Source organism: Coffea eugenioides, chromosome 4, assembly GCF_003713205.1.
Source record: "Coffea eugenioides isolate CCC68of chromosome 4, Ceug_1.0, whole genome shotgun sequence".
Lineage (NCBI taxonomy): Eukaryota > Viridiplantae > Streptophyta > Magnoliopsida > Gentianales > Rubiaceae > Coffea > Coffea eugenioides.
The window spans coordinates 43,542,319-43,569,170 of NC_040038.1; the positions used below are offsets into that span (position 1 = coordinate 43,542,319).

General features: G+C 34.5%; 1 protein-coding gene across 2 annotated transcripts; it reads left to right on the forward strand.

The window, feature by feature from the left end:
- The first annotated feature begins 6,843 nt into the window (after positions 1 to 6,843).
- On the forward strand, positions 6,844 to 26,745 carry LOC113768666 (transportin MOS14). Of its 2 annotated transcripts, XM_027313114.1 has the most exons (26): positions 6,844 to 7,176; positions 10,451 to 10,528; positions 10,865 to 10,927; positions 11,937 to 11,984; positions 12,069 to 12,215; positions 13,316 to 13,447; positions 13,710 to 13,750; positions 15,128 to 15,219; positions 16,585 to 16,712; positions 17,255 to 17,330; positions 17,527 to 17,647; positions 17,723 to 17,822; positions 18,279 to 18,360; positions 20,046 to 20,128; positions 21,144 to 21,263; positions 21,462 to 21,513; positions 21,752 to 21,907; positions 22,609 to 22,732; positions 22,812 to 22,893; positions 23,000 to 23,088; positions 23,169 to 23,243; positions 23,348 to 23,402; positions 23,755 to 23,874; positions 23,947 to 24,185; positions 25,801 to 25,978; positions 26,076 to 26,745. In XM_027313114.1, exons 1-26 carry the CDS (start codon positions 7,054 to 7,056, stop codon positions 26,352 to 26,354), a joined length of 2,883 nt encoding a protein of 960 aa, XP_027168915.1. In that variant the 5' UTR covers positions 6,844 to 7,053; the 3' UTR covers positions 26,355 to 26,745. The 2 variants fall into 2 exon arrangements, with proteins under 2 accessions (XP_027168915.1, XP_027168916.1); XM_027313115.1 differs by lacking the exon at positions 23,169 to 23,243.
- Positions 26,746 to 26,852: the final 107 nt, after the last annotated feature.

Sequence of the window (26,852 nt, forward strand, 5' to 3'; positions counted from 1 at the left end):
CACACAAGCATAAAGTTAGGGTTAGTGTCACTTTGCAACATTAAATTATGTCAAAATTCCCACTTTAGTGCTTAAACTTCAAAATGAGATACTTTTATTTCTACAGTATAAAATTTGTTATATTTTGATCCCTAAGTATAAAATCTACCCCACTTTAGTTCTTAAAGTGTAAATTCTGTGTCATATCAGTCACTAAAATATAAAATTTGTTCCTCTTAAATAATAAAATATGTCTCACCAATCATCTCGACATTGATTTTACTTAAGTAAAAAAAATTATATTATAGGAAGTAAAGTGTTCCTTTTCAAAATGTAGAGATCAAAGTGAAAATTTGGATATAGTTGAGGGGTGCAAAGTAGATAACCCCATACAATTGTAGTGCTTTGCATTAGTAATTCGCAATGACACTAGTTTTAAATTTTTGTTGAATCATTGTTATGACACTTGTAGAGTTTTATAAATAATAGAAATTAAGAAAAATATAGTAAAATATAGTGCTTAAATTGTTTGATTTCTCCCTGACCAGTTGATATTGTTGGAGACTTAAGTTTACCATGCATTCTAATATATGGAAAATGATAATGTGAGAATAATTTTTTTTGCGAAAAAAATGAAAACAACCCCACTTTGTACCCTTAAACCATATTCTAATTTTCATTAAATCCTTAAACTTTAGTTTTGGATACTATGCTACATAGAGTCTTAAAACCACCCATGTTAGCCCAATCATTAATGGAATGCACAAATGTTAGCAAAATTTTTGTTACTTTTGGTTACTTTATTACTAAAACTAGAATATTTCATCAACATAGAGTAGCAATTATTTCATTAGTTTTGTATTTTGTTAACAATTGGACTAACGTAGAAGGAGTGTTTAAGACTTTTAGGAAATATAGTTCAAGGACCAAAATTAGAATTGGGGCATAGTTCAAGGGTACAAGATTTTTTAAACCCAAAAATAAGATGTCATTGGCTAAAAATTTATTGGTTAATTGGAATACAAAATGAACTAGATTTGTTGAACATATATAGGCATTGTCTCTCCAATGAGCAATTATATTTGATTAATAAAAGTAGATTTATATTTTAATAGAAAATAATTGTTAGAGTTAAATTTGATGCTCATGTATTTCGATCTTCCAATAGCATTAACGTTTGGAATTAAATAAGATAGTTAAAACATTTTAAGATGCAATAAGATTTCAAATGAAATGTAGAATGGAACATGAGAATCAATCGAAAACTTAAAGATTGGAGAAATTTGACAAACATATTGACCTTTTTATAACACTCAAGTCTTCTAAAAAATTGTTTCTTCACTACTTTTGTTTATGGGAGAAATCTAGAGTCTTAGAGACTTAGGGTGTGTTTAATAAAATTGAAATCTAAAATCTAAATTTACTAAATTATTGGATTGTTATGTATTGAAATCTTAACATTTGAATATATTTTGCATTGCTGAAAAGGTTTTAATCTAGTGACTAAAATTAAGACTTTAGAACTTAGAAGTTCTAAATTCCGGAGTTTATTTCCATAATAACCTCATTCTTTAAAACTATTCCCAAACTAATGCACTTTCAAAATATATTCCCTTGTTAACCTACTTGTTGCCACGTGGACTTGGAGTATGGAAAGTATTCACATTTCCATCTTATATTAAGAGGTACAATCCACATCAATAGATTCTTAATAACTTTTCAGTAGTTCAAATTTTGCTACTTATGTACAGTCTTAAAGATAAATAAAAATATTTCTCTATTTATTATTGAGTTAATTAGTATTTCTCACATTAGATTGGCTCATATAGCGTGTTAATTTTGATACTAATACTAATCTAGTTATATTTTTTCTCTCCTATTTTTTTGGAATGTATTCTCTTTTGATAAGTCAAAAAATGCAAGAGATTTTTTTTTTCGAATTTTCTTTCCCTATATAGGGAATTTTTATATTTCACGTAAACTATGATTATTGTGTGTTTTGAAATGTTTACTCGTACTTCAAACAATTTGAGTTTTTGCAAACTTCTTAAAATTTACAAAGTTAGGAGACTACCATATATAAAATTGCAAGTAACAAGAAAAAAAGAAAGGAACTTGTGATAAAATAATCAAGAATAAAGCCAGGGAGGAATAATGGCAGCAAAAAAAAAAAGTTCTTCGGCAAAATCATTGCAATTTGGAGGGCGATGAACAATTTTAAAACACTAATTATGGGGAGTCTACATGGCAATAACTAGATTAATAAGGGAATAAAAACTAAATAAGCATTACTTTGGGATTCTTTTTTTGAAAAGTATATTATTTTAGCCAAAAACTCCTAAATTCTGATCCCCCTTTCACCTCTTTCGTTCTTTAATCCCTTATCTCTTCTATTAAAATATATTAAAAAGAACACATTTTGCATTAAATGGTAAGTAAACAGCTTATCACTTTGGGAAATGGATGGGTTGGATAGTACTAGGAAATGGGATATAAGTGAGAGATTTAAGATTCGAAACCTCCCACTTAATACTAAAAAAAAAAAATCGTATCACTAAGTAAATTCTTCTAAATAATTCAGAACAGCTTAATTAATTACCATTAAATTTTAAATGGTAAATTGAATTCTCCAATAAAGTCTTAGTATTTAAAGAGAACCATCACATCTATATGCTCTACTATGACCAGCTTCTGGATAACTCTTGGAACTTTCAACTCTATCCTTTTTATTGAAGAAAGGGTAAAAAACAAAAAAATCCCCTACGATAAACCTAATACACAGAAAAGCCCCCTTCATGGTTTCAAAATATACAACACGACACCTCATGCTTCGAACTAAATTGTAAAGATGACGGAATCTATTAAACTTAACGAAAATGGACGAACCAAAATGCCCTGATATAATTAAGCAAAAGTCAGCTCAAAAAAATCATTTGTTTTATTCTCTAAATAAAGAGAATTGAGGGTTAAGGGGTAGAATAGGTATATTTGATAAAAATTAGGTATAAATTTTTTTTTAGGTTCCAATAAGTCATTTCCATTAAATTTAACGGATTCCGTCATATTTACAATTTAGTTCAATGCATGAAGTGTTGTGTTGTACATTTTGAAATCATGGGGAGCTTTTCTATGTTTTAGGCTTACCATAGGGTTTTTTTTTATTTTTTTACCCTTGAAGAAAAGATGAAGGTAACCAAATCTATCATTCTCATCTTGTTGGTTTCTTAAATTGTGTCTATAGCTCGACATCTGGATCTCAATTGGCAATATATCAAGTACTATTGGAATAACAAACAAGTGGGTGTTTGTAGAATTTCATGTAAACTTAACAGGGCTCTTGTGAACCATGATCTGTTTTCTGTTTTAAAAATTCAAAAATTTATTGCAACTTCATGGAATCTTTACTTGTATGCCTATGGTGGTATCCTAGATAAAATAGTTGTTCGGAAAGCAAGGACGTTCATATTTTTCAACCACTAGATTGAACATTCAAGTTTCTATAATGTTATGAAAGAAGAATGGGATTGTGAAATACAAAGTAATCCTAAGTTTAGGCTCATTTGGAGACTAAAGAGAGTAAAATTCAGGCTTAAAACTTGGAGATACTTGAAATAGCTAGCGCACAATTATAAACTCAGAGATAAGCTTGCATCTATTCAATGCTTTTTGGATGAAAATGCAGTGGATATTGACCACTATTAATAAGAATGTTGTACTACTTCAAAGTAGGGCCGCAAACGAGCCGAGTCGAGTCGAGTTTTGGCCAAATCGAGCCGAGTTTTGACATAATTTTAGTGAACTCGAACTCGAACTCGAGCTCGACGAGCCGACAATTTCAAGCTCGAGCTCAAGCTTTTAAAAATAAATAAAATAATATTTTTTTAATAAATAATAAAATATTAAGGATATATATGCAATTTTACTATTAAAATAAAAATTAAAAAAATATATACTTAAAATAAAAAAATAAAAATAAAATATACTTAAAATAAAAAAAATAAAAAATATATATATATACTCGAGCTCACGAGCCGGCTCGCGAGCTAACAAACTTAATATCTTGAGCTCGAGTTCGAGTTCGATTTCGACTTGAGCCGCTTGCGAGCGGCTCAGTTCGTTTGCAGCCCTATTTCAAAGGAATTACACGTATTCTAACTTCAACAATGCCTTAGTCCCTGAGATCTTTTTTTTTTTTCTTCTTTTTTTGTCAATTGGCAACATCTACTCTATTTCTACTCTTACTCTAACTTATTTTAGAGGATTCAATTGGTTTTTTTTTATGTCACTTAGTAAAATCTATTTTACTCTCACTCATACTCTAATTTCATTTTTGGGGAGGAGGGTCAACTAAATTATGGGAATCGGTGGGTATTGAATCATTATCGGACCAGGACCAGACGGATATACTACGCACCCGTATGAATTTGAAAAAATTATATATTAGTGGCAAAGATTGAATCATTGATCTCCCGCCCCACAAAAGATTTTAAGTTTCTTGTGATGGCCAACGGCCAAGGAACCATTGGTTCCCTAGAACTTGACATAGATTGGAGGAAGGAGGAGAGCTAAAAAAGGAGACACCAGTGCTAGCGTTTGGCTAGTGGTAAAAGTGGAAGTGGGTTGAGGTGGGGGAGGAAAAAGAAGAAGAACGAAAAGAAAAAAAAATTTTAATATATTTTTGGTATTTTGGTGCGTGTATTTTAAAATTTTTGAGAATTTGTTTGAGATTTTTGTAATTAAAGTTATTTTAAAAAACTTGTAGGAAAAAACCCACCCTAAAAACTTGAGTGCCAAATAGGCCCTTGGGAAAGTATCTTTATGTGCACATATGAGGACTTGTATACGTACATATGAGCACATGTATATAAATTTACATGTGCTTGGATTTACCCATATATTTACCATGTTGTATTCACCGCGAAATCAACACATCTGTTGATTAAGTTGCATATCGGTATTTAGGATTGCCAGTGGAGTCGAGTTAGCCTGAGTTTGGTTAGAAAAAAAAATGCCTGATGAACTTTAACTTTTTATTGAGTCAATTGAGTTTGAATTTACATATTAGACTCAAATGAAATGTGAGTCAAATTTGAGCCTTACTAGATTCAAATCCAATATAGGCTCAGCTTTTTTATTTGTATGTATATATATATATGTATATACATAATCATATATAATAGATCCATATTTTGGTATATATAATTACATATCTAAATATATAGTACTAATACTTTATACTTATATGTCAAAATATATTAATATATATAAGGAATATTTAATATATAAAATTATGTCAAAAGATTTAGAACATAAGCAATAACCAAAAGCCTTAAATATACTTATGAGTCAAAATCAACAATTTTGTTGCTTTCTTGAGAGCTGGTAATTCATAACTTATACTCTAACTTTTTTCGGTTTAGTAAATTTTTGCATTGGTGTGATATTGGCTACTTCTTATATCAAATAGATAGATTGTTGGTTTAACTGTTTCAATATTTATAATATATTATCTAGATGCTAACTCACTGCTTTTTGTAGTGGCTACTTATATTTTTGACTAAACAGGCATAGGTAGTTTTAATGCAAAGTATGCCTTTTGTATACTTCACCGGTTTAAACTCTACATGAACTAACCACCAACATTTATTGATCTATTTTCTTCTTTCTTGTAGGTTCTTATGTAACTCATGAGACAAATCAATTTGTTTACTATTATTTGGATTACAAGTAAATTGAGAAATTTTGAAGATGTATTGACTATTAATCATACTTTATTACTATTTTCCATGTATTTTGAATTAATTGGATATATCATTGTTAAAAAATTATTGATTCATGTATTTTTTTAATGAACTATTATTGGTTTATATATGGTTTTAATGTTGTGATTCGATGAATGTTAAATTACTTTAGAACTAAATAGTTATAATAATTATATTAAAGAAATTAAGGAGCAGTAAGTGAGTTTGAGTTATGCTCGAATTAGGCTCACAGTCACAGCCCGAATATTTTGTGAGTCAAATATGAGTTTCATATTCATCAACCCAAAATCCACAACTCAAAATTCGAAAGTGATATTAATTGTATAAATTGACTTAGGACTTGTTAAAATCCGACTCAAATGGTCCAATTGATAGGCATATCGGTATTCAACAAAGTGCAAGTTCCCCGTGAAAGTGAATTTATTAATTCATAATTAGTGAATCATACCTCATCCATAATTTTATTTTTTCGAAATTTGCATCCCTCTTACGAATAGCTTTAACCAGGGTTCACAAAATTTCCAAAACTTACACCCTTATTATGTATTTTGAACCGTCTTATCCTTATTTGTTTAGGTTTTCCATTAGTATTTCACAAGTTTGATTTAGCCATATTTTTCTAATTAATAAAAAATTTGATATGTATATTTTGTTTTGAACGTGTACATCATCATTTCTCATTTCTAATAAAAGTAGTAGGAGCATCTTTTGCCACTAACGGTTAGAATGTAAGTATTTGTATTCCAAATCTATACATGTAGTTGTCAAAAAGCACTTGGTTAATGTATTTTCTTAACTTAAATTCGAAGACAAGAAAAGAAAGAGAGAAAAAAAAAAACAGCTTGAACGATGACTTTTTTCGCTACTATGCTGCAATTCTTTGACGATTTTTTTTTTAAAAAATAATCGTTTAAAATTTTTTTTTCCTCTAATAAGTTTGTGGAACTGGAAAACAAATAATAATCAGAACCGACCATATCTGAGAGTGAAAAAATCGGACGGCTGGAGTTCATAGTTGTGCGCAGTCGGCCGGACGGATGACGGATGGAAAAACACCAATAAGCCCCTTCTCTAACTGAAGCGCCAAAAAAGTCCAAAAATATTTTACAGCAAAAACATACACAGATTTCTCCTCTTGTCGTCCTCTCCTCGGGAGCAATACATTAACCAGAGACGGAGAGGCTACTCAGAATAGGAGCTGTCTGTTATTGATATAGTATATGCTATAGCAGTAGTAGTTGTGATTGGAGGAGAAGTTTGGGGATTTTGTTTTTTGGGTGGGGGGAAACGAGACGAGACGAGACATATATTGATGGAGCTGCAAAACACAGTCACAGAAGCCCTAAACGCACTTTACCACCACCCGGATGACGCCGTTCGCATGCAAGCTGATCGATGGCTTCAAAATTTTCAGCGAACAATCGATGCTTGGCAGGTTCATTCATTCTTTTTTTTTTCCTTCCTTCTTCTTTTATATATACATATATTTTAATTGCTTACCAGTTCGATCTTCATTTCTTATTTTATTTTAATTGGGTGCGTAAACGATCCGCTTTCCATCGTTAGTTAGCTGGAAGATTAGATTGATTAGCTCTTGTGTAAGTTTCTATTTTCTTTTCGCTATAAGAAGATTTTGAACTCATTTTCCGTCTAATTAGGGTCAGTGTTGGTGGCGCTTTTTCTGTGAGAAAAATTAAGACTTTATATTAGGGGTTCCAAAAGAAGAGCTTATTTGCTGGGTTTATTGAGGGAATTGCTCTAGAAAGGGATTGGCGTTTTTTGGAAGCTTCATTTTGGCTGTTATTGAGGTTTAAGTTTCTTTTCTCATTTGTTTCATAGGCTTAATTTGGTGCCTCGTTACGATTCAGATGCTCCATTTGGACCCAAGCACTGGGTTTCTTGTGTCTGAGTTTCATCACACGCAATTCCATTTCAAGCATTCATTCTTGGCACGGATTATAGTGTCTAGTTGCCATACCTTTTTTCCCCATACTGAATTACCACTTTTTCTGCATTTGGCATGATTGCTTGAGGTTGCCGGCAGAGGGTTGTTCTTTTTCTGATCTTCAACTCAGTGCTTTTGGTTACTTTGTCAGCACTGGTTACCGAACCAGAGTCTTGAACTGCGGCGTTTTACATTTTGCGCATCTGAGGGTTGTAGCTTATTAGCTAGTGTTGATCTATGATGGTTCAACCTATTAGAAGTCATCTCAATATGTTTGCTCTTGGCCAAGTGGGTCTGAGGTAATCTTTAGCCATTGAAGTCAAGGCAGGCTCTTTATCTGCCAGCATCAAGTAAGAAAACCTGGAACTTTTAGCACTTATGGAGGTTTTATTTGTCTTGATGGAACAAGATATTCTTTCAATGTGAATGGTTCATTCTGCGAATGCAGATCATAGATGCATTGAATTAGGTTCATCCTCAACCATATCATGGCTTGTCTTTTTGTTAAGCTGCTTATCAAGGAATGTTAAAGCTTCGAAAGCTTTTAATTTATGGATTCATTGCCTCTTTAGCTTCGAATTTTTGAAATATCTAAGAGATTCTCTGTGAATTTTTTGCTAGTAAATAAACTTGAGCATTCTCAAGTGTTAAAGAATGAAGTCTGAGGAGGTTTGAGAAGGTAGTTCAGAGAGATTGCGTTGACAAATTGGTGGATATGACAAGTATGGAAAGAAGATGTCTCTGGTTCCTTTTTGTGTAGCCCTGAATGGATTGGTCCTTTCTGCTTATTGGAGGGAATTCTTGAAATCTCTACAAGAGGGCATTCCTGGAGATGAAACTGTTGCCTTAATAGTCAACCCTAAAAACATAACATCATGTGGTAGTAGACAAAAAAGAAGTTGATCTTCCGTCTACTAAGCTTGGTTTAGCTTAGTAGGAGTTCTAGTCACCAGAGCAATCCAGATGGACGATAATCACTCCCTCCATCCTGTGTTACACGTCATGTTTACTAGTGATAATTTTAGGGTAATTATGCAAGCATAATGTTGTTAGCTCACTTGTCTAGGTCAGAATGGACGTTTTATTGTTAGGGTTTAAAACTGATGATTTTGGGAACATTTTATTTCATGATTCCATCATTTTTTTAAATAGCTGTTAAAAGATATTCTTAGGCTACCAGAAGCTCTATCTGTAGTTAAATATCCTCTGCTTTTTGTATCCTTTCACTTGATGGAGCCTTAAAGAGGACAAAATGAAAGACCAAAAGAAATGCTTGACAATGATAACTAATGAATTAATTGTTTCAAAACCTAGTATCAATGTCTTTGGACTGGGTCTTTCAGCCTATATTTTCAGGTTCCTTAGATTTTCTTCAACATTATCTACTTAAGGGGAAGAAGGAATTTTAATGAAGTCAACTGACTATGCACCATTTTGTGTTTCTTCCAAGATAAGGATGTTAAATTCTTATCTAGATGGATCTTTTAGATCTTTTAGGAAGTGAAGGATGCCAATTGTGTTAAACATCTTCCGTAATGGATACCAGAAAACTTTGCTCAAGTAAGTTTTTTATTCTCCTCTTCCTCGTGCTTGTCTGTTTGTAAAGGGTGGGTGGCTGGTAAATCAAGGGAGAGTATGCTGTACAACATAGTGACCACTGATTTGGTGTTGGTTATGCAGCTTGGAGATGTTATTGATCGGGAGTTTAAAAGATACTTTAAGAGATTGACCCAAAACAGTTCTTTGAGCTGATTGAAAGAAATCAACACTCTTTTGAGATTGCCATCTTTAGAATAATTTTTAGAAAAATAGTACTGTACTTCTGGAAGAGTGTATTTGTGATAAGAAAAGTTGGTTTGAAAATGTGTTAACTGAATCTTCTGTGAAAGAACAAACCAAACAAAGTGTCCATTTTTCTTTCCGAAGCTGGCATAGTTCTGTTGGTTATTTTGTCTTTCCCATGCCCTCTCTTTCTCTCTTGTAAAGTATGTACATCTGTATGTGCCTTTGTACTTACTGTTGCATGTATCATAAAGTTGGGCACAGTCATTGTATATCTGTATGAATATCATTCTCCTGTTACCACTTATTTTATTTGGTTGTGATATCTGGAAAAGAGTGCTATTATGCCTTTCTTGTTACCCTTTTCAAATACAAGCTCCCTGCTCCAAAACAAAGAAGGAATGAAAAAAATTAAGACATGTTCAAAAAAAAAAAGAAGAAGAAAGATCTTTGATTGTTGCCCATTTGGAAAACCCAAAAAAGAAAAAAAATACTTTTTTTTGAATGCTTTTATACCTCTTGCATCTGAGAAATTGGTAATGCAAATATCCAACTTCTTGTGGAATCTATGTTGGTGCATTCAGAGGTTAGATAACTACATAACTTAAAAATGGAGGTCAACCTTTAGCAAATTAGTGCATGTACAAAAGGAAAGCTGGAGGCACTCTATCATGTAATTGTGCTTGGAAATAATGAACTGTACAGCAGTCTCCTGAATTATATGTATCTGTTCTCTTTAATGGTTTTCTTGTTTGGCTGTCTCTGTAGTTCACTATATACTTCTTTGCCTTTCTTGTGCTTTAGAATGTCACAGTTTTACAACTAGAATTCTTCCTCCCTTCTCTTTTATTATTGTTATTTTCACATATCACTGTCTGGTGCATTGTACATTTAGTTTTTGTTTCCTTTTTCAAATTATTTTTCCTTGTAGGTCATTATGTTAAATCACTTAACATCTTTTGATGCTTTTATGCTTGTTTAGGTGGCTGATAATCTGCTTCATGATACTGCTAGTAATCAAGAAACTCTGATCTTCTGTTCACAAACGCTTAGAAGCAAGGTAATATAATTTTTGTGTTATCACTTCAGGTTCGGGTAGCCTTGAATTTTTTTTTTTGTATATTACTCATTTTAATTTCTAGCTGTAGCCGAGTGCTGTGTAATATGTTCTACTACTGCCTTGTGCTTAATGAATGTCAATCACTATGAAACAGACTCCTAGCTTCAAGGTTGTGGAATGACCAAGTGTATGTGACCTTGCTGTTGCAAACACAAGGAGTCTGTTTCCGTGTCTGGAATCATGTTTTCCTAGTTATACAGAGCTTGCAAGAATGCAGAGTTTGGTTTTTATACCCTCATTACCAGTTTATTTTACTTTTTGTTTCTGGTCTGACAGGTACAACGGGATTTTGAAGAATTGCCTTCTGAAGCTTTTCGTCCTTTACGAGATTCTTTAAATGTATGTGAGAATATACTAAGTATTTGCAATCATTTTATGTTCCATTGCATAACATTTGGAATGTTTTTTGAAGTGGTAAAAATTTTGGACAAGAAAGTTGTGTTGTGAACCTATAAACTGCTAGTTTGTCCATGTATTGCCATAATTTGGGTAAACAGCACACAATTGCTGAAGTACCTTCTAGGTTATGATCAGCAGCTAAACTGGTCTGAAATCCTAATGGTATAATGCTTCACCAAACAAGTTGGAGCAAGAAGCATATGTTTTGTCTTCAGGCTTTTCTCTTTGGATGGAGGTGTTACGCCCATTTCTTCCCTATTTCCAATTACAAATGCGGCCATTCAATTGTGTAGTTAAATGCAAAATGTTTTCTGTTGCCTCAACTGCTTTTTGGGATGTTGGAATCTGGATAGCTTTTTAAGATATATTTGTTGTTGTTTAGGAAATCTATTTTTTAATTCAAGTACTGGGACAGGGGGACTTACCAAATTGATGCACAGGGAATATGACCATGTTTCTTATAGTTTGAACTTACAGCATGAAATGAGTGTTGAAAGTTAATTAGTTTAGTTGCCTAGGCTACCTTTCTCCTGAAAAGACATAAAAAAATGATGATGCTTACAAATATTTGCATAAGACTTTAACTTGATTTTCAGGTGTATAATATCATGGATTTGAGTATAAACTGGTTGTACCTCTTATAACTTTTGTACAACTTTATTTGGGTTATCTCCCACAAAACCATCTGTCCACTCAGGGTGGCATAACATAATTTAGGGGGAGTCTTATGTTGAGAACTGGTTTTACTTTATCTGTTCTTGAATGTCAATGATTTTTGTGATCTTTGCTGACTTTCTTTGGCTAGGTTTTATTATTATTGTTGTTGTTATAACCGTGCTGTATGCGATCGGGAATGATTGGATGTGTTAAATGTGCACAAAGATGCAAGTTTCAAGTTTATTTAATTTATTACCTTGGTTTTTGTAATCCAATGACTTTTCAAGTGCAGATGCTACTGAAGACATTTCACAAAGGTCCCCCCAAAGTTAGAACACAGGTAGCTTTCAAAGTTCTTGTCTAATGCATCCTGCTTTGTTTAATATATTAAATGGACATTTTGCTAAAGTATCTTCATTTATAGATTAGCCTTGCAGTTGCTGCGTTGGCTGTTCATGTACCTGCAGATGATTGGGGAGATGGTGGTATCGTTAATTGGATAATGGATGAGATAAACTCTCATCCTGAATATCTTCCAAGTTTTCTGGAGCTTCTTAGAGTCTTGCCCGAGGTATATTAAGAATACCATCTTGAAGAGACACTTATTTACATAATTTTATTTATATTTTGTGGATGATTTCTTGGCTTTTAGCACAAAAAGAGATTTCACAATGGTTTTGGACTCTGATTGACAGACACATTAGGTGTTGTTGTGACCATATATTGGGTTTAATGAACATTAGTGAAAAGCTTTGTTCATGCTTAAATAAACTGGTTTGAACTATGATGTTATGGGATCCTAACGAAATTTCTGTGGATTGCACTTGTTGTCCAGCTGACTTGAACACCCTACATGACTCATCTGTCCTTGGACACAAGATTTCAACTTTATAGTAAATGAGCAATTACAAGCAGTTGGCAGAACTCTTTATAGACTGACATTTGATAGTACTGGATAAGTATGAAGACCATGTCTTCTATCCAATGGATTGCAGTCCTGCTATGCCAGGTCCCTTCTTGCAGTTTGCGATGGAAGTATATATGGTCGCCTGTGATAGACTTGAAGCGGAAGAATCATTTTTTACTTGTATAAAAACTGGGACAATCTGTAATTAATTTTTCTTTTCTCTCGGCTTTGCAAAGTTTGTGATATAACCAAAATTGGTAAAGAATTTTTCTATAAATTTCCATCTCCCACCCTTCTTTTTTACCATATAAGTGTGGCCCATTTGTTTGTCATATTCCTGAATATAAAGTTTTATGCACTAAGATAAACTTGAACGGAAAGCTAGTTTTACATGGAGGTAGTGGAGCATGTCTCTGTATCCTACTTCCTTTTTGTAGTTTCCAAAGAAGGGTGCAGGTCAGGGGCCCACAAAAAATGACAAATGTTTCAAATTTGGATTAGTTTAGAATGCAGGCAATATTGGATCTTGAGGATCAAAAATTCAAATGGACTCTGCTGTTACTAAAAAGTGGATGGGCAGAGGGACTTGTGCTTCACGATGACCTATATTCACCTTTTAGAGATGAGGAGTTCTAAGTTGAATGTCTAGTTTCTCTGTGTTGTTTGTTTCAAAGTCCTGATAGTTGAATATTTCGAGTTTGATGTGCCTTCTTTTCTTCCTTTAGTTGCATTTTGAGAATTAAGTGCTTCTATGCTATTATCAGGAAGCATTCAACTACAAGATATCAGCTCGGCCCGATAGACGCCGTCAATTTGAAAAAGAACTTGCTTCTGCCATGGAGGTTGCCCTTAGCATCTTGACTGCTTGTTTGAATTTCAATGAATTCAAGGAGCAGGTTGGGCCTTTCTTTTTTCTCTTGGCTGTTTATTGCTGTTCATATATTTCAAATACTAATTTTCTTATTTTTCACATAAAATTTTCTGTCAAAATTTATTGATCATGTGCTTACTTGGTTGTTTTCAATAGAATTAAAACAGTTTGATGGAAGTTGTAACCTTGGAGAGTCAAAAATGGATTAAAGTTAGTTGTTTAATATTTCTAATTGATGGATTTATCGATATTGATGAATTTTATGCTCTTCACTTTTTGCTTGGCAGATCCTTGAGGCTTTTGCTTCTTGGCTACGGCTAAGGCATAGGTACCACTTTTCTTCATTTGTTTACTTTCCAAGTTACCTGACTTGCACCATGTTAAATGCTTCTAATCGATATCTATTTTAATTATCTTAATCTAGAAATTACTGTTTGATGTCTCCTTTAGACTTTGATTATGATGGGTTTTGCAATAGTTAACTCTGGGAGCTGAAATCGGATATTATTCCAATTTGATTTCAAGAGTCATTTGTCTAACCTTTCTACTTTAATTTTTCAGTATACAAGCAGAATTGATACGTTAAGAAGAAGGCATTTAATGACAGTCCTACTGAGTTGTGTATTTTTTTTAACGAGGCTAGCGTCCTTCAATTTTAAGCCAGCTCTATTTGGGGAAAGCATGAAACATTGGGTTTTAAGCCAGCTTTATTACATCTGGTCTATTAGGGTGAAGATTGTAAAATCCCAAAGCAGCATGTCCCACAATGGATATCTGGAGATCATTTAAGCGGTTTATGAGACTTTGGTTTTGGGTTATACTAACTATTTTGCTTAAGCATTCAAAAAGTTTTGATGCTGGTTAATCTAGGTGGTCATGATTTTTGGTGGCACTTTTTTGTGTAAACTGAAAATATTAGGTGCGCTTTTCCCCAAAGTGTGCCAAAATCAATTTGGTTCCTTTTCCCATCTCTCTTTCTTTTGCTAACTTCGTAAGTGGAGGTTATCTTGAGTATTAGTGCTTCTTAATGCAAGTTGTGGTAGTCAGCTCCTTATTTCAGTCACTTTTGGTACTTATTTGTCCAATGGGCTGGTCAAGCATACTCAAATTGCCAACTGAATCAAGTTGATGCAAATGCTGAACTAACGCTGTTTCCATGTTTAAATTGCAAAGTGGGGAAAATGAGTTTATCCGATGGTTGGTTGAAATGCCACTCAGTAGCATGGAAGGTGATCAAAGAATTCTTTACTAGTCTTGCTGGCCAAAAAGGGATATGCTTGTATTATAGACTTTCAAGTCTTTCATGTTTTTCACATTTTCTTGGAGTTTCTGAAGCTCATAAGAAGCTTTTACTCTCTGTGTATTTTGCATGGCAAATTACCTGCATTCTTATTTATGCCTGTGGTTAATTTCTACATTTTAGGACGAGTGTCGAAATCACTAGCTATTCATGCATACTGTAGTACCTTCATTGTATGTTTTGCTTATTCAATAAGGAGATTAATTTTTTTGTTGCTTAATGCTTAGAAAGATCTAAATTGTCCAATCTTTTTTTTTCCTTTAATTCATGAGCTTGCTTCTGTTCTCTTGAATGCAAAGCATTTATATAAAATACCTTATTCTGATTGTTGACTTTTACCATTTTGTGTCACAAGCAATACTGTGGAGTATGACTCTTCAACCTTAGTATATGTCATTTTTTCAGGATCCCTGCATCTATGCTTGCTTCAAATCCGCTAGTGCTTACAGCTCTCTCAAGTCTGACCTCCGATGTGCTTTCAGAAGCCTCAGTTAATGGTACAAGTACTTGTTGATGGTAACACCATTTAATTTTTCATGGTTGATGAAGAAAAGGCGAACTTGTGGTATTCTAATTTGGAATGTCATTTATGAGTGTGTCTTGGGATATGATAAGGCTTGTCTTATCTCTACAAAAGCACAAACTTATTATGCTCGGAGTTGCAGTATGGATGGGAGAATTTGGGTTTTATACAGAAGTAGTCAGGTTCTCGAGATTATGTTGATGAAAACTTCAAGGGGTGCATAGTCTTTTGACTTTGATTGCCCTTGAAAACCCTGTAGGCATTTTTTCAATGTATAAATTCATTTTCCAATTACCATGAAAAATGAGTTAATAGGCACACACTTGTTTTTGAATTGAACTAGACCTTGATAAGTCGGGATCAAATAGGCAGAGGTTAAACTGTGTTTGGTTAGACCCTTGTATATTGGAAAACTTACTAAAGACATTTAGTCCATATGTACTGTCTGTTTATTAATCTTCTTTATGGTAAAACAAACAGAATTTGTCGGAGGTGAATCTGAAAACTTAAATGAAGACTAAGTTCCCACTGTTGCTTAGTGTCAATTTTCTAGATTTATTCAAAATCTTATTTCTCGTAACTTGCTTTTCTTGGTAAATTGAGCTAGAATTTTGTCTTAAAAATAATAGCTGTTTTGAAAATGTTGATCTATAATAGTGCTTTTCAGAAACAACTGTGTATATTCTAGATTAAAATGAAAGGCGAATATAAAGCTTCAGAAGAAATTTTGGCTTGTAAAACTTGTCATCCTACATCCTATTCATAAATAAAGAAAAGAATCCTGAAAAGAAAGACAGATATCACAGTAATGGGCCCCTCATCTGGATATTTTCCTACTCTGAGTTGCTTTAGTGATGGCATCAATTTTTAACGTAATAATTAGGTAAATTCTCATATCCGTCAGGGCATCATCTGATGAAACCTTTTGGCAATGCAATCTCTCTTTCCCCACCCTTTCTCTCTCTCTCCCTCTTTCTCTCTCTCTCTCTCTCTCTACTCTCTCTCTAGGTTTTAGCCAGTTCATCCAAAGTTCAAGCGTAGGCTAGATCTCTGGTCCTGTCATTCAAATTTTGTAACTTTACAGGAGTCACAGGACCCCCGTTTCCTGTTATGCTTGTCGATAGCTGCTAATGTTTATTAAGAGAGAATTTAATCCATGCAGCAATTATAGGATTCTGGGAAAGGTGCTGGGTGGTATAGCATGGTGGTTGAAGTGCTAGAGTGAATGGGGTGAAAAAAGAAGAGCCTTATGCATGTCATTTTCCTATTTAAAATGTTCTCGCTTTGATATACTTAATTTGATTTTATTGCCTTTTTCCTTACTTTTTCTTTGTTGCAGTTATTTCTGAATTGATACACTACACAGCAGCTAGATACTCTGATGGAGTTTCTTCACAATTACCCTTAATTCAAGTAATTGTCCCACAAGTTATGAATCTAAAGCCACAACTTAGAGATCCATCCAAGGTATCACTTCATGAGGGTTCATCCTTGTGTTTGGTTTATGTGTTTGTTGATTCTTGGTGATGTTTTATTGCTTAACGTGACTGTTTCTTTATCTGTCTTATGTGAAAAAGATGAATAAGCTGAGTAGACTTTTCCTTGTTATGCAGTTGCTATCATCATCAAAAAAAAAATTCATGCAACCTTAATTGCTTCTGGAAATTTATACAGAGAACAAGGTTCAGCAGTGTTTCTTAGTCCTTTAGAAAGTGGGAGATAGAAATGATGTTTTGGTGGTATATGCTAAGTCAGCTAACTAGGTTTGCAGTTGGCCCACTAAAAAAATTAGTTTTTCATTAAATGAGCTACTCAAATATCAGTCTACAGTTGTGGCTTACTTTATAGGCTGAAAAAGACTTGCATTTGTTGTTCTGTGCCGCAAATACATTTATTTTGCCGTTAGAAGTTACTTCTTCATGTTCTTCCATTAGTTCCTTAAATTTGCTGTTTAGTTTCTTTCTTTTCAATGGTTATTCTTGTTTATTATTTGCTTAATGTGCTCTTAGGATGAGGAAGATGTAAAGGCCATTGCACGTCTATTTGCTGACATGGGCGATTCATATGTTGAATTGATTGCGACTGGTATGGATCTTCTTTCCTGCCTTTCTTTTATTTTGGCTGCATTTTGTTCTTCTTTCCTGTTTTGCTGTTAGCTTTCTTGCTCTCATTATTTGATACTTTTGGTCTTTATTACTAATATCTTTTGCAAGCACGTTTAGCATCTGCCAACTTTCTCCAATTTGTTTGTTGTGTCTGAGTAATTGTTACTTGTTTCCAGGATCTGATGAATCAATGCTGATTGTGCATGCATTACTTGAAGTTGCTTCACATCCAGAGTTTGACATTGCGTCAATGACTTTTAACTTCTGGCATAACCTGCAGATGATATTGACTGATAGGTAAATTTTTAGAGGTTTTTATGCATCTCAGTCTGTTAGTGAAAAATTTCTCACTATGACTTTCCAATTTCTCAGGGATTTTTTCATATCTTCTGGTAATGAAGCTTCCATTGAAGCTGAAAGAAGTCGCAGGCTGCAGATTTTCCATCCATCATACGAGTCACTTGTTGCCTTGGTTAGTTATCTGGACTCATCAATTGAGTTACTGTAGTCATTAATCCAGAATAGATGTCATACTTTGTAGTAATAAAATTTGTAGTTTCCTGGAATTGATTTTGGAGAAAATATTTATAGGCTTTTCATAATGTATGAAAAAAAATTATTTGTGTCAGAGCTGTTGTCCCTGAAAATTATGAAATTCTAATGTTTCTATGCTCTCTCTGATTAAAAAAAATGATCATTTTGACTGCTTACGAAAATGTTTAGGGAATTATTTCCACGCAGAGATTTGGAACTTAAGTTGGTGCATGCATGTTGATTGAGAATCAACAATTCTTAATATAAATAAACAGGATATTTATTTGGAAAGTTTTTTTTTTATTATTATTTTTTATTTGCATACTCCTTTTCTCTGATGAGTTACTTGGTTCAAAGATATATTAGTGTTTTCCTGGTTGCTGTTGATTGACAGGTTATATTTAAAGTTCAATATCCTGCGGATTATGCAGAGTTGTCAAGGGAGGATCAAAAGGATTTTAAGCAAACTAGATATGGTACCAATTGCTTCTTGTTTGAACTTTATATGTTGACCTAGCAGTGAACAATTTCATTTTGTTTCTTAAGAAATATACATAGGCACATTTGATTGTGTACAGAATATTGTTCTGTCAGGATGCGTGAAGTGTATTCAAGTTTTCTCTCATGGACTGGTTACTTCAATCTTTGTAGCTCAGTAATACCATACTTTTTTGTGTTTTCGCTGCTGAAAAGGATAAAAAATAAATAATTGAAATAAATGGAGAAATAATGGCCTTGGATCTATATTGGCTCTGGATAGGATCAGTGCTGTATTCTGGGATAATATTTTATCTTCACAGAGAAGTTTCACCTTTTCCTTTTCTGTCTCCAGACCCCTTCTTACCCTACTGTCTCACTGATGTACGTAGGTCAAGAAAGGTTCTGGACCAAATTTTGGTCTCTAGTAAGCCCATAAAATTTAGGTCGGGACCTTCTATGTCATATTTCTGTGAAGAAAAAAGTTATCAAAGGAAAAGTAACCTGCCTGTTCTGTAAATGCTGCAATTTCAGGTGGATTTGAAGTGACTGGTCTTTACTAAAGATCTTCTCTTCCTTTACTTTTATAGATCGCACGTATGGTTTCTGAATGTCTATGCTAGCTGGCCATATCACCCCTTGGTTTCTGAACTTATATGCCGGCTGGCGTGTTTCTTTTGGTGAACTGGTTTCTATCTCCCATTTGTTGATAGAATAAATTGGGGAGATATATCAAAGTTGATCTTTAACAGATTTTTGCTGGGGATTTGAGTTGGCAACAATCATGGTCATGAATGCTTGAACAGCAAGCTGCCAAGTTTTATCTGAGGGAGACATTTGTAAATTGTGGAGTTAACTGCTTCTAGAGACAATTTAACACCATTGAGCCAACTAGAAAATGGCAATCATGAATTTCAATGTCCAGCAATGTAGCCAAGACCATTGTCTAGGGTGGGCAAACATTATAACTTTGTATTTTGAAGATTGTGATTGGAGTAAACATGCTGTAAGTTTGGTGCTGTTAGTATTCACAAACTTCTTAAACAAAATATGAAAGGAGAGTGAAATAATTGTGTTAATTAAGATGTTAATGTTATTATAGAAAAATGTGAGGTCAGGAAATGTCCTTTAGCTTGATTTACTTGCAGTATACCTTAGTTAGAAAACAAGAATGGTGGTGCTATGTGTTGTTTTCACATGAGAATCAAGAACCGAAAAGGCGGAGTGGAAGGATGTTTTCAAAGCTTGTCAAAGATGTCATTGAGAATTTTTTGGAGTTAACATCTTTGCTTATAGAAGTCACATGTGCCCCTTTCATGGTATCTTGATTTCGTAGAGCCTCAATTCTTGGTTGAGTGGCTGATACTTCTCATGTCACTTAACAATTTCCTCTGTGCTGTTTTAGTTGATCTTTTTGTTTGTTTTGGATGGAGAACTCAAATATTTAAATTATTTCTTAGACATTTGTCAAGGTTTTTGTTTTTTCATGATGTGCATTGTATCTGAATTGGGTCTATTCTCCTTTTTCTCAATTTTGTTGTATGATACTTTGTATTTTTTATTGCTAAAGTTATTGTGTCTGGTTGGGAAGATGTTACTTTTATATATGGATACTTCGTCATTATTTGAAAGAATGAATGTTAAATATGCCCAAAAATGCTTATTAAGTCTTTGATGTTTTCAGCTGTTGCTGACGTCTTAATTGATGGAGCACTAGTTTTAGGTGGTGAAGCAACGCTGAAAATTCTGTATATGAAGCTTGTTGAGGTTTGTACTGCCTATTAAATTCTTGTCTTCATAAGATGCTAAGGAGTAACCTCTTCTCTTGTGAAGTAACAGGAGACCTCCTTTGAGAGATGGGGCTTAGACTCTAGGGCATTTTTGTATCCTAGAAGTTTACTACCATTTGCATTCACTAGAAAGGTAGAAGGGAATGTCAAAGAGCGATATCATTAAACCACTTCATAAACCCGGGCACTTTGTGGTTGACCCAGTTAATGGCCACAGTCTCACTATGTGAAATTGGGATTGTCATTAAGTTTGAGTTAAGAATGCAGGTTGGCTAACCAGTGTCCTGGCAATTTAACTACAGACTATTCTCTGGTGCATTTTCTGGTCGTTTCCTGGATATGTCTTTTGGGTTACAAGTTAGCATTATATTTTACTTTTCAATTTCAACAACTAAGATGTCCTTTTAAACAGAATCTTGATTCAAAAGAAGTATTGCTTTTCTCTTTCTGAGTTTTATTGAAGATTTGGAATTTTTTGAGCTAGAAAGATTCAGAACATTCTTTTTGTTGCTGTTGGATGAAATTAATCAGCCTTCCCAGCTTGTTATTAGTGAAAAGATTGAAGAAGGAACCATCCTTCTTCTGCTTTGCTCTTGTTGCTTTTGTAGTATTCTCAATGTGATATAGATAGGATGCTAGAGTCCATTAACTGGCTTTAATTGTCCTTGAATCTCCAAATGGCTAGAAAGTATCAAAAGCTTTCTAGCTTTTGTGAACTTCTTACCTCTGTGCGACTGCAAGGGGGAAACTTCTGATATTACTGCTTGCTCCTGTTTTTCCCTGACTTCAAGATGGATTTTATAGCAAATAACATTGTGGTAATCAAGAAAAAGTAAAGGAGAATAGATTGCTTGAACTTAACATGATGACTTTGCTGTATTTTCTTATCATTTCTTTATTTTTTAGGAAACAAATATCTCCCATGGTGGTTGCACAACTATGGTATCATGAAAAGTTTTCTTATATCTTGTTTTGTAATATAATTTTCACAGGCTTTAAGTTGCTGTGGGAAGGATAGCAGTACAGATTGGCGTCCTGCTGAAGCTGCTCTGTATTGTATACGCGCTATATCAGATTTTGTTTCAGTCGTGGAATCTGAAATTATGCCGCAGGTTCAGAAGTCCTATGATCTCCTTCACTAATTTTTAATTTTGCTTCAGAGTGTATGTCCATGTGGTTATGATTCCCTTCTAGCTTTGTCTTGTGGAGCCATCTGTGTTTGTTTCTTTGGGTCATTATTTCCCTTCCCCCCCCCCCCTCTCTCTTTCTCTCTGATAACACAGATCCTGTGTTGTTATTGTTCGATGCAGATTATGTCCTTGTTCCCGAAACTTCCTCATCAACCTCAATTACTGCAGACAGGTAACATTCAGGCTCTGCTTACTGACTACAAAAATCAGATATTTCTTATTTCTTTCTCTCTGCCTCTCCTCCTCATGCACATGCAATCACATGGTTTTGAAATATGATTGTTAAACTTCCTTGAGTGATTTGACTTTTTGAAGCGCCTCTGCTGCTGGTGATACATATTAATGCATAAATAAACTGGTGAATCTGCTGTCTCTGATATCCTTTCCTTTCTGATTTAATGTTTTATCAGTATGTTTAACAATTGGAGCTTATTCAAAATGGCTTGATGCTTCGTCAAGTGGGCTTTCATTCCTGCCATCTGTCATAGATATTCTTGTTAGTGGTATGAGTATATCTGAAGATACAGCAGCGGCGGCTTCTTTGGCATTTAGACACATATGTGATGGTAACGTCTCTTTTCCAGAGTTCCTTGTGCACATTACTTTTTTTGTTGTGATTTTGGTGTCAAGGGGAGATCTGAACCATGTTTCTTTATCTTCATTACCAATCAAATCAGTATGTTGTTTTTTTCCTTTTTGTTCATGACTTTCATGAGGAAAATCCATTTTCTCTTGGTTCTGTCGAGTATGACAATTAGTTTCATTGGTGATACGTATAACTAGAAAGCTTTTGAAGGATGTTACGTGGTTGTTTTGCATTGTGATAACACTGAAGCATCACAATCACCAAATTCTGAGCGAACACTTTTTCCTTTCCTTTTCTTTTCTTTTGCCTTATCAACTTCTTTTCCCCCAAGGATGACGAAATTTTTGTGCAAAAAGTCTCTTAGTTCAAGAATATATATTTTGGCACTTTCATGCGAAAAGTGATTTTTAGACGCTTTGCACTAGAGGCGCCCACACACACACACACACATATAGAGACACACGAAGCTATTTTAAGTATAAAGTTATGAACTCACACACGAATTTCTTATCTTCTACTTAAATTCCATGATATAGGAATGTCGCCATTTTCTTTTGGTTTGTTCTGGGACATAATTGTTATTTTCTGGTGACATTTTTCTGTACATTACAGTGGTCAAATTTGATTTCATGATTATTTGTGTGTTTCAAGTTTTGGCAGTAATGAATATTTCCTGTGCAGATTGTTGCAAAAAACTGTGTGGGTCCTTAGATGGTTTGTTTCAAATATACCAAAGGGCAGTGATTGGAGAAAGTACTTTCAAGGTTTCAGCTGAAGATTCATTACATCTTGTTGAAGCTTTAAGGTATTGGTGATTTATTATATCTTTGTTCATACTGTGAAATCAGTCATTTGTTTCACTATTTGTTAATTTACTATTGCAGCAAGGTAATCACGGAACTTCCTTCAGAGCATGCTAAGAAAGCCCTGGAAGCATTGTGCTTGCCAGCTGTTGCTCCTTTACAGGCAGGTTTCCTTTATGAAATATATGTGATAACATATGTGGTCTCCCTTCTGTAAAATTTGCAATCTTTTTTTGGAAGAACTCTTAACATATCTGGTCAATTAGCAGGAGATTATTAGTCAAGGACCCTTGGTATTGGGGCAAAAAACTGCTCGTGAGCTTACTGTACATGTTGATCGACTTGCAAATATTTTTAGGTAGACTGGTTCTTTTATCTGTTTCACGTTATCTTCTGTTAGATAATTGTGGTCTCCTGACTGTGGTAGTAAAATGTTAGACATGTAAATCATCCAGAAGCTGTGGCAGACACAATTCATAGGCTTTGGCCACTTTTCAAAGCCATCTTTGATCTGTAAGGCCTGTAATGTACTGTTGTTAGCAATATTTACTTTCATATTATTGCATTCTCAGTTATCTTGTGCCCTGCAATCTGAAACTCTAGTTTCTTTGCTGCAGTCGTGCATGGGACATGCGGACAATGGAATCTCTTTGTCGGGCTTGCAAAAATGCTGTAAGTCAACTCAGTTTGGTTTTTTGCTGCTACAAGAAATTAAGAAATTCATCTCTTCGTAGAGATATAATTCTTCTTGTTACTCATGTTTGATGATGTAAACAACTTTGTCAAGTAAGCCAATTTTTGTGGTGGAGGAAGCAACTGCTACCTTTACTTTGTTGGGAACATCACATTTCAGTATTGTAGTCTTAACAGTACTGGTATATCTTGTTATCAGTTCTCTTTTATGTTGGAACCTACCTATTGTGTGGCAACCACTTGTAGTGAAGGGGAATAATTTTTGGTCATTTAGCTGATACTTATAGCAAAGTTTTCTTACTAGTCATCCCCAAAAAATCTGTTTCTTCAGGTGAGAACTTCTAAAAGGTTTATGGGAGTGACAGTTGGAGCAATTCTAGAGGAGATACAAGGACTGTACAAACAACACCACCAACCATGTTTCCTTTATCTCTCCAGTGAGGTTATTAAGGTGCGTCTTAATTTCCTGGTTTTTTTCTGCTCACTTTTTTTGCTTAAGTTTAAGTAAATTGAACTTTTGCAGATATTTGGATCTGATCCTACTTGTGCAAACTACTTAAAAATATTGATCGAGTCTCTCTTTAGCCAAACAACATGCCTGCTAACGCGTATTCAGGAATTTACCTCCCGGCCAGACATAGCTGATGACTGTTTTTTGTTGGCGTCGAGGTGTATACGTTACTGTCCTCAGCTATTTTTCCCATCACCAATATTTCCACCATTAGTAGATTGTTCCATGGTTGGCATGACTATACAGCATAGGTGATCTCTCTCTCTCTCTCTCTCTCTCTCACACACACACACACCCCAATATAAATGCTAATTGTCTTCATTCTTTCTTTAGGATAATTTTCTTGTCTTCTTCGTTTACAATTGCTTAATTGACATTCTGAATGCTACTTAGAATTATATGCGGCACCCGACAAGAGTCTGATGTTGGCTGTTTCACACAGTACATTGAAGTGCAACTTGATATAGCCCCAAGTAATGATTGTGTATGTAATTGCTTTTAAAACTGGCACTTGTAGAAAATTGACGAATCTGAACATAATAGAGGGCAGGAGTAGGAATTTATGAGATAACGGCATTGAGGGAAGAGGGAGAAGTAAAGGAGAAGGAAGAAGTTTAAGGACGCCTAGATTTCCTCGGGAATAATTCACAAGTTAAAATATTAAATAGTTTCTTACTTCTTGTCGACTCACACCTTCATTTTCTTGAGCATCTTTTTTTCACTTTGCAATTTTGCTTACCAAAGTTGAACTTTGCCATTGACAAGATCAACCGCAAGTTCACACTAAATCATGATCCACTCAATTCACTGTGCATTGTCATGTATAATTTTCTGTTCAATAATATGTAATGGTCCTAAGCAATGTATTATTACTGTTCTTAATATGGGTTGCCATACGTGTCCACTCAGGATTCATTTTTTACATGTCAAGGTCATTTTATTTTCACAAGGCCATTCTACTTGTTGCCAGTTGTTTTTTGAGTAAAGCCAAGATTCTTTAATATGATATTAGAGCTAGTCCTGGGTCATTGCACATCCACTAATGACTCTGGCTCGTTTTGCATTGGGCTAGTCTCCTTTGGTTTCTGCCATGCCGATTGCTGATGCTCTGATTTACTTGGTTTGTTCTCGGCGCGTTGATCTTCACCTTGTCAGTCCAGTTCACTTGGTTTGTTCAGCCTAAGCCACATCTGAGAGGGGTTGTTAAGTATAATGACCCCACATCAGTTGGCCAAGACCTTCTAAATTAACTAACAAAGATCCTTCCAGATTAACTAACAAAGATCTTGCACCGGTTTGCTCACTGTCAATTGGTTTTGAGTTAGAAGCCGAAGTTCATTAAATTAATAAAATCTTATAGGAATTCTTTATTCAGCCTCAAGTTTGATCTAATTGTGGAAGTAGCAGTTTCAGTGTAAAGATTAATCCACGATGCAGCTTTACTTCGTGATAGATTCAAATTCAAGAATGTGTGTAAGGGAAGTGGCTGATTTAGGGCCATATGTAAGATTAGCGTTGACGTTTTCAAATTGCATGTTAATGTTTTCTGTGAAGAACTCATTTGTTTATGTCTGCCTGACTGAATTGGACAGTGTGATTATTTGACTTCCTTTGGTATATTTTTGTTCTGGGTTTGCGTCCTTTTTTTTTTTTTTTTTAATCTTCCATCTTTTAGGGCATAAATGCATTTTCTGCTAAAAGCTAATTCAGAAAGCACGTGCTCTGGTAACTGAAGCAATGGTGTGACACTCCCATCATTATTTCATGATCATTGCTGTTAGCTTTTTTTTTTTTTTATTGGCCTTTCGAAGGACTTGCTGTAGGTTTTTTGCTTTCTATATTAACCTCAGCTGTTTCTTGTTGCAGGGAGGCTTCAAATTCTATATTGAACTTCTTGTCTGATATATTTGATATCAGCAAATCTAGTCAAGGAGAAATTTATTTACCTATAAGGGATAATGTTATAGTTCCTCGTGGGCCTAGCATTACCAGAATTTTGGTAGCATGCCTAACTGGAGCTCTTCCAAATTCACAAGTTGAAACGGTAACCTTTTAACTTTCTGCTTTTACTTTAGTCTATTAATATGTTTGGTCTGTATGCTCCTCTGGTCTTGAACTTACTTGAGCCCTGGTTGCCACAGGTGACGTATGCGCTGCTAGCACTTTCTCGAGCTTATGGAGTTAAAACTCTTGAATGGGCCAAGGAGACTGTTTCTTTAATTCCATCTACAGCTGTTACGGAATTGGAAAGATCAAAGTTTTTACAAGCTTTGTCAAATGCACAACTTGGAAAGGATATTAATGATCTTAAGCTTCCAATTGAAGAGCTGTCAGAGGTTTGCCGGCGTAACCGGACAGTTCAAGAGATTGTTCAAGGAGCTTTAAGGCCGCTTGAATTGCACATAGTTACTGTATCATAGTGGAGAGCAACATACAAGGGCCAATTTTTTTTTCTGCCCTTTATCGGTAGCCAAAAGTAGTTTACATGATTTATATACGCACCCATTTTGACCATGTGCGATTGATCGTCTTTTTGCCAGTTATATGGTCCATGCGGGTTGAAGGGTGAAATTTGTTTGGTGTTTTTTGATTTCTTCTCTCTGCTTCTTTTTTTCTTTCCTCTTCTTTTTGATCCTTTAGGGGATGATAGGGGATTTGAGTGGGTACAGAATTTCAGTCGTGGCTGAAGTTTTTGTGTTGTAATACTGGAATGTTTTGGATCATGACTCCATTGATTTTTCTCAGTTGTACAATGTAAAGTATAAGTTGGTGAAAAGTATTCTATTGCAGTCTGCAGATGAATTTTGTTTACCAGAATTCTTGTTGCCAAATATCCTGGGAAGTCATCCTAGATTTTAAAGGGTGGCGTTATTTATCAAAAGATTTCAATTATGCTCTCTTCTCTTATTCTGACAACC

Excerpts from the sequence above, each read along its gene's own strand:
- LOC113768666 (XM_027313114.1), top strand. The coding sequence starts at position 7,054 with ATGGAGCTGCAAAACACAGTCACAGAAGCCCTAAACGCACTTTACCAC. Across the intron at positions 10,928-11,936 it reads CTTTACGAGATTCTTTAAAT|ATGCTACTGAAGACATTTCA; the intron begins GTATGTGAGAAT and ends TTTCAAGTGCAG. Across the intron at positions 23,244-23,347 it reads TTCAAAGCCATCTTTGATCT|TCGTGCATGGGACATGCGGA; the intron begins GTAAGGCCTGTA and ends TCTTTGCTGCAG.